Source organism: Acanthisitta chloris, unplaced genomic scaffold, assembly GCF_000695815.1.
Source record: "Acanthisitta chloris isolate BGI_N310 unplaced genomic scaffold, ASM69581v1 scaffold25678, whole genome shotgun sequence".
Taxonomy (NCBI): domain Eukaryota; kingdom Metazoa; phylum Chordata; class Aves; order Passeriformes; family Acanthisittidae; genus Acanthisitta; species Acanthisitta chloris.
The window spans coordinates 58,838-70,335 of record NW_008685763.1 but is presented as its reverse complement, the minus strand read 5'-3'; the positions used below and the strand labels follow the sequence as shown (position 1 = coordinate 70,335).

The 11,498-nt window shown below is 45.0% G+C and overlaps 1 protein-coding gene across 1 annotated transcript in view; it reads left to right on the top strand.

The window, feature by feature from the left end:
• Positions 1-702: 702 nt before the first annotated feature.
• CFDP1 (craniofacial development protein 1) overlaps positions 703-11,498 on the top strand; it is a gene marked incomplete at its 5' end in the record, with an annotated part of 63,415 nt that continues 52,619 nt past the window's right edge. The window contains 2 exons of the mRNA XM_009079887.1: positions 703-928; positions 2,711-2,811. Coding sequence (XP_009078135.1) covers positions 703-928; positions 2,711-2,811 — 327 coding nt within the window. The remainder of the gene's footprint in view (positions 929-2,710; positions 2,812-11,498) is intronic.

Sequence of the window (11,498 nt, the reverse complement as noted above, 5' to 3'; positions counted from 1 at the left end):
AGCAGGTACGGCCGCGGCGGAGCCCCCCGGCCCGCACGGGGAATCGCTGCTCTGCGGCCTGATAGGCACCGCGGCTGAGACCCTCCCCAGCAGGGGATATTTCCTGTTTAATAAGCCTTTCTAAGTGCAAAGCACGCTGCGATAGGAGAAAATCCCATATATATGTATGTGTGTGTGTGTGTTTGTATACATATATGTACATACATGCTTTATTTGAAGCTGGTTTCTGTCTGGCCCAAGTTCTCCTACCTTCCTGGTTCCCTCAGAATCATAGAACCATAGAATGGCTTGGCATGGAAGGGTCATTAAAGCTCACATTGTTCCAGCTCCCCTGCCATGGGCAGGGTCACTTTATACTAGACCAGGTTGCTCCAAGCCACATCCAGCCTGGCCTTGGACATTTCTACAGCTTCTCTGGGCAACCTGTGCCAGTGTTTCACTCATCATACACTCACAGACACACACACAGGTGCCAGTTCACTGCAGAGGCACACTCTGCATCACTGTCACTGTGTTTGCTGAACAGCATTAGCTTTTCACTAAATACATTCACCCCCAGTACTAGAGGAAGCCTCCCAGGTAGAATGTCTTAGCAAGAATAGGCAATACTGTGTTGCTTCGCCCAAGGTGACAGTTCAGCTCTGGAATAGTGTTGCAGCACCTCAGTATATATATTTTATTTGTTTTGGCATCTGCTTTCAGGAAGAGGAAGAAAGGAGGTCTCTTGCTAGAGCCAGATGGGAAGGAGGAAGAAAATAATGAACAGAATGAAGAGGAGCAGAAAGAAGAGGAAGTGGATACTGTAGAGCAGGAGGAAAGAAGCAGAGAAGAAGAAGAAAAAAAGAAAGAGGATGCTCTTTGGGCCAGTTTCCTTAGTGATGTAGGACAGAAACCCAAAGCTGCCACACCAATGATACAAGCCAAGAAGGTAACAGGGCCTAGGCCTGACCCAGGGAGTGTGGGAAGGGCCTGAAGCATTGGAGCACACAGCATTAGTTATGGCTGGTGCCAGATACCAGTTGGACCTGGGAGGAGGATGGGATTGGCCCTGCCTGTCTGCTTTGTGAGACTGGAGCCCCATAATGGGCCAGACTGCAAGGAGCTGGTTTCCTTCCAGCTGGGGTAGTCTGTGGTCTGGCAGTGCTACTTTGCACCTGCTTGTCAGCACCTCAGAGTGTGCCACAGAGCTCTGTTGGCTTCCCTTCCTGGTCCTGGATTCTCCCTGTGACACAGGAACAGCAGGATGAGCTTTGGTCAGAGTTGTGCTTGTGGGCACAGCTCCCCCTGAGGCTTGTGCCTTTCCTGATGCTCAGAAGAAGAAAAAGGAGGCTCTGTGTGTGTGAGAGAGTGGGAAAACAGAAGAGGCCTGTGCTGACATCTCTGTGCCTTCATCCTCATACAGTGAGGGAGTCTGGAAAGTGCTGCATGTTGGGATGTGTGTTTGTAACAAGGATGAATCTGACAGTCCCTAGTTTCCTCTGTAAGTCCCAGGAAGGTGCTCTTAGTCTGCAGAGCTTTTTCTGGAGAGGCAATTCTGTGTGTGAGCAGCTGTTTTAGAGGATTTGGTTCTCAGTAAAACCAAATGGATTTATTTGCCTTGCAAAGCTTTTCACAATGGAGGTGGTAGAAGGGAAGAAGGTACCAAAACCTGACCTTGTGTCGCGAGAATTGCTGATTTGGGTAAGCTGAGTGCTCAGCCAAAAAAAAAAAAAAAAAAAAGTGTTGTGAACAGAAGCCTGGACTCTTGCATCAGTGACACCTGGTGAAGTTCTGGCTGTGTGAAGCCTCTTCCTATGTCTGTTGGAAGGTTGCAGAGCAAGTGTAGAGTCCTTTCATCTGAGCCCTCCTGCTTCTGCCTGGCTATGGCTGAGCAGCTGGGATGGTCACAGGTAGAATCAGAGAGAAGTGGAAGTTTTCTTCTGAGCTGTTATAGACAGGTCTCTAAAATGTGAGTGGAGAAGTTATTACATAGCCTAGAATAATTCATGGGGAGATGCACTTTCTCTCTTCTCTGTGTGAACTTCTTAACTTGGACTTACGTTGTCTGCTTAAAGATCTCTGTGGTGTGTGGTTGATTTAGAGGAAGAATTTTGGGGGTTTGCTCTGATTATTTATAGGGTCTGAGGTTTTTTGTGTATCCTGCCAAAAGCTGTAGCTGTGACTGAGTAAATTAAGAGACATTGTTGACAGATTGCTTAGTAAAGATTTTTCCCTCTCAAATCAGAGATGTTATTGATAAGTGGCTTAATATCTTCAGGGTTCTCTGTGAAGATCTGCCTAGCTTTTACAGCTGATGGGTTGTGTTCTTCTCTGTAATTGAGTAAAAATAAATATGTTTTTGTGGATTCCACCCTGGCAGCTTCACTGCCTGGTGATGCTTAGTTTGGGAGAACAGTGTCTTCAGGTTTCTGCTGCATTCCCAACCACAGCAGTGTGTTCTTGCTCCTTCCTACATTCATTACAATTTCATTTGTTTTGGGTCTGTTTTGATCCTTAAGCTCCAATGAAAGCCTGGAAGCAAATTGGGGAATTTCATTCTGGTGGAAGAGTGGTTATTTCCTTTTTCTTCTCTGCGAGCGACTTGCTTTGACCACCAGCCTGAGCTGCAGTGCTACCTGAGGTCTGTGTTGGGTCCTCAGCCCCTTGGCATGATAATTTGGTTGGGCTTCACAAATGCATTATTTTGCTTTCTGCTTCATGTATTTTGTAGGCTGAAGAAGAGAAGAATGGGAATAAGCTTCAGGAGAAGCCAAAAGATTCAGGAAAAGTGACAATCACCAAAACATTCGATTTTGCTGGTGAGGAAATCAAGTAAGTTGGCAGATGTGATGTGTCCACTGCAGGCCCAGTACGAGGTGGGTGCTGCTGTGCTGTGGCCAGGCTGGAGCTGTGCTCTGGGGCACAGTGGGTCTTCTCTTTCCTTTACACTTTTTTTTTATCATGAGCACATACAGACCTCAAGGAAAATGAGGCTGAGATTTTCCTGCCTGAGAGCTGTGCAGTATGTAGACATCATTCTTTGCTCAACTTCAAAACATCCCAGTAAATTCACTTAGGCTTCCCCGTCTGGACAGTGTTTGAAGTGGTTGGCAGAGCTTCCTGGTGGCACTGCCACTGTGAAGGTTGAAACAAAGAGGGTAGCACATTTGGCCCCACAGGGACAAGGGCAACACATTTTGTTCCTTCAGACAACTCCAAGTTCTGTGCTGGGTAAGGATATTGGCTGGGACTTTCCCTGGTGATGTTTGCAATCCAGAGCAAAGATTTGCAGGCAGTGAGAGGTGTTTTGCTGACTGGGCTAACAGCTGAGTGCTTTTACCTCTGAAACAGCTGCAGCAAAGGGGATGGGCTAGGTAAAATCATGCTTTAGACTGAGTTTGGCTTGCAAGAGGCTTCTCAGGATGTGCTGCAAGAAGGTACAGGTGTTTTCTAAATGTGTAAGACCAGAATTGAGGGGCCTGGGAGAACCCACTTGAAATGTGAGTGCCCTGTGACCTGCTGGTTGTTACCACGGAGCGTTTTCTTTCTGTAGCAGCAAACCTGCCGTTGTTGGCGGTTCGTGTGACAGCAGATGGCAGCCGTTCCCAGCAATAGCTCCCGCGCCGCCTGAGCTTGGAGGAGGAGGCAGAGAGCTGAGGCTTCCACTGCTCTCTGTGCATGTTAGCCCTGGTGCCCGAACTGAGGAGACCCATGACCCGTAGCAGGAATTTCTCTATTTCCCTGCACGACCCAGGCAGTAGGAATACCCTTCATTCCCTGATGAAATGGCAAAGAACTGTACCACTGCAGCTTTTCTGAGAGAGTGTGTCATGTCATATCCTTTCTTCAAAGGATAGGCTAAGTCTTTCCTTTGGGCAGATAAAAATGTGTAGCAGAATTACAGACAGAAATTTTGTCTTCTGACTCCCCTCCTTAGCCACCAGTTCGTTGGTTCCCAGTTTTCCTGTTTTTTTCCTGGTTCACATGTGGTGTCCTACCAGGTGAGAACAAGTGAAGCTATAGGATCACAAGGCTGTCTACAAAAGCCTCGTTGGGTTCTGATGTGTCATCAGAGGGCACAAGGCAGAACTGCATTCCTGGCACTTTGTGGCTGCATGAAATCCTTCTTGTTTCACAAGTCTGAACACATTCGTCTATGTGTTGTAGGTGAGTGTCATGCCCTAACATGAGCACAGAAGTGTATCACTTAAAGGAAGGGATTGATTTGCAGGGAAACTTACCCTGTAGGCTTACTTGAGAACATGAGTCTTCCACTTGTGGAAAGGGATCTTTTATGTGCAAATTTTTTGTTGAAGTATGGTACCTTTTAAATAGAGAATTAGTAAAAGCATCTACCTTGAAGCTGTGTGTTTGCCTGTCTTTATGAAAAGAAGCCCCAGATAGTTATGATTAAAGCATAGAATTACTCAGGGTTTGGTCTGATTTTGGAGTTCTAGATTTTATGTGTTGGTGACAGATTAGCTCTAGCCATGCTGCTCTTGCTTTTATTGATAATATTAGTTGGAGGGGAAAATTTTGCTCCTCTTCAAAAAGTGGTTTGCCTTATGTGAACAGAACTTGTTCAGGGCTCCTAAGATGGTGATTTTGTGCTTTTGACATCAGCATCTTATCTGTGGTTTCTTAATAGTCCTAACTAGGAGAAAGGCACATTTTTCTGTGCCAGTCGCTTTTATAGTGTCATTTGTGCTCTCAGTGCTGACTGTTGCCCTTGGGAAACTGCAGAGGAATTGCTAGAAGTTTCTATTAATTTTTGATGAAATAGGCAAGAGCTGGAGCACGAGTGACAATGACACTGTAATCCTGCGAACACCAAGGCTGAGGTACATGTTTTTACAGCAGCAATTGTATCAACAGGTTACAGAGCCAGGTTTGCAGTGAGGTCTGGAGCACCATTTTCCGTTGGTACCAGAGTTACAACAAAGTTATGTTCTTTAGCTCTTTGAGAACAGAAAAATCCTTCAATGTTTTTTGCCATATTGATTTTTGTGATGTTCAAAGCTGAAGCTTCTGCATTTTCTACATCTTGCATCTCTCAGTGGGTTACACTGTTAGCTGTGGACTGGGTACAGGGGGTTCCCACTGCTCACAGCTGCTGGTGCTTTCCCCTAACCGCAGTAGGTGAGGGCCTGAGGGCTCCTGTTTCTGTGGAATAGCAGGAGGTTGTCTTTGCACCACCCTAACGCCTGCAAATGCTCTGAATACCAAACACTGACTTCCTTGCCTGGGGAAGCAGCTGGCAAATTGTTGGTTAGGAAGGCCAGCACACGGTGGTTGTGTGTGTGTGCATTTCTGGGCTGAAAGAGCTGAAATGAGAGCTGTCTCTGTCGCTTTCCTTTCTAAATGGTTTGAGGCTACTGTTGAGTGTTGCTCTTTTGAAAGCTTGAGAAGAATTTAGATCAGTATTTAAGTGGGGATAGATTCAGGGCACAAAATTTCCAGTCTGCTCACTGAAGCTCTTAACAAAAGATCATTTAGCTCTGACCTCATGTTGCAGAAAAATTTATTTTCTCCTGTAAGAAGATGGTATGATCTCTCTTGCCTGATTGGGGTAGCAGAAGTGTCTTGAAAGAGATCTCCAGCTACAGGGCTGAACTGGAGTAGTGAAAGACATTCCTTGTTAAGTTGTTAACTCCCCTGTAGGTTATTGCTGCACTTAATGTCCATTTTGATGAGTCTGTGCTTGTATCAGTTGCTAATGTTGAACTTCAGGTTCAGTGTGTTGCAAATGACCTATTACCAAAATGAAGAATTAAATTTAGTGGCTTTTAATTTTACAAAATACATGGTTTGATATTACCTCATAAAACCAAAGCTGTTGAATCCTGGAACTAGAAACAATCTCTAACTGATTGCTGTGTATTCCAGTTGGGACTTTTCTGTCTGCTTTTCCTTGCTCCCTGGTGTTAAATAGATTAGGAGCAGCAGGTGACTGTCACCCAAATGGCTGTAATTGTGGGCAGCAGGAGCAATTTGCAAAGGCAGTTCAGCATCTAAATGGAAGTTCAAGCCATTTCTCCCTGGCAGAGGAGATTGAAGCTCCTTTGAAGCCTCTGGTTTAGGCACTTGCCTCATGATCTCAGACGTGTGGTCGCATTAATAGGGAATTGCATCCCTGGTGCCAGGGTTTAGCTATTGTGATGCCTAATGGCCTGTTTTCTCTTTGGCACTCCTAACTGCTTTCTTTAAATTGCTGCTGTGCTCAGTGTATCAAAGAGATTCTTCTGTGCTCTCTCCATGACAGTCAACTTTGCATCCAGCCAGGATTGCCACAGAATGCAGGTCACATATGTGGAGCTGCTCCAGCCCCATGGTGTCAGTGTGACAACTTGTGAGGGAAGAGCAGACTTGGGTTACTGAATGATACCAATTTGACTTTGAAACATCTTCTGTGTACCTTAATTTGGCTTATGGGAGGCAAAACAAAGTTGAGGAGTAATGGTGCCTGGATTGGGTGCTAATTCCAGGGTGGGAGGCCTGTGTTCAACCCCCTCTTTGTTCATACACTGTAGATTCCAAGTAAAGGAGTCCAGACTAGAAGCTTTGTATTTCTGTGTGCCTGCTTTGTTCATATGGTTTAAAGCCAGAGCTTTACACACTCAGGTTATTCTTGTGGTGGGAATGCCTTTCTGGTTCTGCAGAGTTGCTGTGCTGTACCAGTAGTGCTGTGTTGTGCTGGCAAAGCTGTGGCTTGTGCTGCCTCAGTGACCTCAGCTGCTTCCCTATGTGTATGAACGAAGCAGCCAGAGCAAAGCTGTAGTAGGGCTCCACTTTCCATCTGTCACTGCAGAGAGTCCTGTTCTTTTCCTGAAATCTGGCAAAGCATTCCTGTTACAGCTCCATTTACTTTCCTGCAAGGCTGCCTTCTCCAGGAATATTGGTCTGGGATCCAGGAGGACTCCCAGCAAACTGGGCAGTGACCTCAGACCTCTGTACTGTGGTCCCTTCCTGCTCAGTTCATCACCATGGGTAGGTGGCAAATGGCTAACTTCTCAGAGATGATTGCTCCTGATGCCTGGAAGACTTACAGATGAGATTTTTCATTAACCTTTGAGCATTTTTTTGAGCTTCTTCACTGTGCATGCACATGTTAAACCTGTTTCTGGCAGGTGTTCTTGTGATGTGAGTAGTTCTTGGCTCCTCACCACATCAGGGCCAGAACTGTCATGAAAGCTGCATGGCCACTGTCAGTGTGCTGGGTCTGGATCCATGGAGGGATGTTTCAGGAATAGGTTTCAAGACCTCCTCTTGTCTGCAGTGTGATCTCCCTTCTGCTGTCTGGGATAAGCAAGTGCAAAGATCCAGCCAGAACTTCCTTGCACACTGTGTGTCTTCCTTCTGCTGAGCAGCTTCTAAGTCCTGAAGGCATTGTTCATACTGCAACATCAGAAATAGCCCTGAATCCAAAGCATTTACAACCAGGGAGCTGGGGGTTTGCTGTGGGATCTTGCATCACAGGTAAAGGTTTGTCCACTGGTTACTTTAATATTTGAAGGCTGAGCAGATGGGTGAGATTTTGCCAAATTTGACTGATGCTCATGTTTTAAGGTTGAGCTCAGTAATCTGTATCTGCCCCTTAAGTGCCTGTTTACTGATTAATTCAGGCTACTTCAGACTACTTCAGAAAGTATTCTTCAGTGTTTGCCTGATTGAAGCTTGCTGTTGAACCTCAGTGCTGGAATGCCCATGTTTGGTGGGGCAGCAAGCCCTGCTTAGGCCCCTCATGGGGAGAGCTCTCAGCTAAGATTCACAGCTGTGAAAATACCTAACTTATGGTGGTCTTTTTTTCTTTCCTGAAGGGACAGATGATGACCCAGTTTCATAGATATTGTTTACTTTTTTGGTATTGCTTTTAGGTGGCTTTTAGCAAGCCATGTAGTCCGGAGGTATGTACAAAGGAGCAGAAAGCTCTCTGATGGGTGTGAAGTTCTTCAAGGTTTTACAGATGCAAAGAGGGAAAATCCTTGGCTTTCTTACAGAACTTTCTGTCTGTGCCTCTCAAAGCACCTTCTAAAGAAGTGTCATTATTCCCTCTTTGAGAATATGGAACCTGAAGCATGGCTGAGTTGGTGATATCCACTGATTCACAAGGGCTCTTAGGTCTCATGGCTCAGGATTCACAGGAGTTCATGCCAAACTGGTGTGTTGCATGTACCAAATCAAACTATGAAGGTGATGGTTCACAGTGCAGATATTGAGTCTTAAAAGCAAAACGCAAAGAATTAAAGAAGTACATGATGTATCTGATTAATAACTAAATAGTTATAAGCTTAAATCATGGTAATAATTACTGGGGTTTATACTGGCTGAGGTTGATATTTCATCTGCCACAGTTGAAGTGTGGGGTGAAAGAGAACCCAATTTTTGTCTGTTACTGTTTGTAAGTGGTCATCATCTAGGATATGACTGGGAAGAAGCTCATTATTCATTCTGTGTTGCTGCTTCACGGGTTGTCAGCCTACTTCAAGGATTCAAGAAAAAGAGATTATTCAGAGGAGATTGTTTTCAAACTGAAATTCAAGGATCTTAAGTTGGATCAGTGGGTTTTGGTGGTGGAATTCGTGACTGAGCAGAAGCAAAGGTGAAGTGAGGTGGCTGAGGGCAGGTTCTTGTCAGGAGGTTTGCCTGTGCCTGTGTTTCATTGGAGAACCCTTTCTTGGCCAATACCTTGGATCTCTGTACAATGGCAATGGGAACTGTGCAAGCAGGGCTACAGGCCATGGCCAAACTTCATGGGTTTGGTGTCCTGTGAAGTCACTGAGGTTTAACTTAGGCCTGATTGAGTAGGATGGTGAGTTCTGAGCCCAGTCTGCAGTGTTGTCTGGGCTGCTGGACTCTTCACCTTGGTGAGCTCCTCAGGAGAGCTGTGCAGAGCTGGTGCAGGACTGATTTATCCCCTTGCAGCAAGAAGTGCTGATCTCATAGTGGAGGTGAGGTTATGACTCGGTTCTTTGCCATTTTACAGTGCTGCTTCTTTGGGATTTCTTGATTCTGCCTCTCATTACTGCAATACTGGATTTCATTTTTTTAAATCTTAGCTCACCTGTGTGCTTGTTGAATGAACAGCTGTGTCCTAGACTGCTCAGTGTTTCTAACTCCAGATCTGCTGTCCTCTTCCAGAGCTTCAACCCCTTGATCCAGACCCTTTTTAGTAGAGGGCAGGTGGAAAGGGCTGCAGAAGAAGCAGATCAGATGTTTGAGAACAGCCTGAGCTTTCCACAGTCCTTGTTCAGCCTTTTATTTCCTTATCAGTGGCTGTGATGTCCTCTCTGCTCCTTACATGACAACTAAAACCAACCAAATGTGACAAAGTTGGCAAACAAAGGGTGTATGAGCGAAGGAGTTTGGGAGGCTGCCACCTATTTTATTGCTTTGCTTTGAAGACAGTTAAGGTAGCTGTTTGAGCAATAGCTGCTGCTTTTTCTGCTTCTTCCTGGCAAGCATTGAATAGGAGTGGGGAAAATCCTGAGCCTGATAATGTATTTCAAGGGCAATGGGTAAAAAGAGCAAGGAATTTACTCCCACGAGTCTCAAGACGTGGAGCTGGCACAGAGGGCAGTTTTAAAGATGTGTAATTGTCCATGTGTGTTCTTGCTCTGTGGTCTCAGCAGGGCTCAGTCAGAGTTGTCAGGCTAACAAGCACTGAGATAACATGTAACACCATTAACTCTCTCCATACCTTGCCATGCTTTTCAGGAAGCTCAGTGGATGAATCAAAGCAGGGAGTAGGCAGCATGCTGGGAATGAATCTTGGTCATTTGTTTTGTGCTCATGGGGTTTTGCACGATGCTGAATGAAGCACAGTAGCTTTTAAAATCAGGAGAAAATCAGCTTTTAAAATCAGGAGTTTGCGTGTGCATCTCTGTGGCAGTAAGTGTGGTGCATGTCAGATCAAGGTTGACATGTGCTTGTCGTGTTCCATATGTGCTTTCTTGAGAAATCACTTGCTGCATTGCTTTTGCATGTGCATGAGAAGGAAGGTGAGCATTACCAGAAATCTGTGTCCTGAAACCTGATATTTGGAAAACTGCCTTTTTTCCAGGTGGATAGCAAGTGCTACATAGCTTCCACCAGGTAAGGTGGATGGGTGTTGTTAGGCTAGATATGGAAAACAATGAACTGAACTAATAGGGGCAGACAAAGAAGCCACTCATATTTTGATGTGCTTGTCGCAGTGTCTTTGACTGCAGTAGCAAGAAAGTGTTACAAAAAGTAAGACAAATGAATTTCAATTACCCCTTGAAAAGCCACTCCAAAGTTCATCTGCGTTGAAGACTTCTGTTTGGTATTGCTGACATGTGATATTAGATGTCCATAGGATTTTGTCCTCAGTTCTCCTTGGCTAAGGTGTTCTAGACAAATGTGTTCTAGCCACTTTCCAGTGACATACCACTTCCTCAAGGAGGGTTGCACAGTGCTAAAACCTTGACTTAAGATTTTACCAGGAACTTAATCTGAGCAGTAGGAGCCTGGGGATGATGCCTTGGGACTATAGGACAAATCAAATGCCCCAGAATTACAGGGAATATCAATATGACCTCTGTTTAGAGGTGGCAGACTCAAAAATGAATGGTTGCTATTCTACAAACAAGCACAAAAATGCTGATCTTGGCATAATGGAGCGTAGGCAGCAGCCTGTTCCTGCCCTTATGCTGTTGTTATTCTTAGAGGTCAGTGTGCCTGAGTTATCCACAGTTTGCATTGGCTTTTTCCAATTTAAAAAACAGCTACTGATTTTTTTTCTTTATTTTTTTTTAAGCTGGTAAGTGAAAATGTTACCTTTCCAAAGATGCCTGAGAATGACAGGGCCTCAGGGACGTGTTTTGATAACCTTTCCTCTGTGTGCATCCATTCCCTGATGTTTCAGAATTTCCTTGGGGAATACTGACATTGTACAATGCTGGTTGTCACGACAGTGGCTCAGAGATGAGGTCAGTAAGTGTGAGCAGGAGCTATGTTGGGTGCTGGTTCACTCATGAGGCATTTGCCTTTCTCAGAGGCAGCTGCAGAAATTATAACTTCATAAACAGTGTGACAAAGCTAACCAGGACTCGAAGCCAGAGCACTTACTTCTAAAGTAAATCATGGTATGGTTTGCTTAATGTGTTTTGGGAAGGGAAATGGCCTAGTGAACAGCTTCTGTTTAGGGTTTTTTCATTAATAGATGTGCAGATGAGGCTTCTGCTCTGATGGGGAAACTGAAGCACAGAGGGGTTGTGACTTGCCAGTGTTACACAATGGTGCCAGCTTTGTCCAGTGCAGTCACCAACATGCTGACCCCTGTTGTCTTTCTTTATCTCTCTGTGCTTTTGAAAATCCCAAAATGACTGAGCAGATGTCCACATGAAAGTCATCTTATGCTTCTAATATAGCTTGACGCTTTTAAGGAAATAATTTATGTGTGCTGCTGTCATTTGTGCAGTTTTGCTAGTAATCAGTGTGATTAAAAAGAAGGCTCAGCTGTGATCTCCAAAGGTGGGAGGAGTCTCAATGCATCTCAA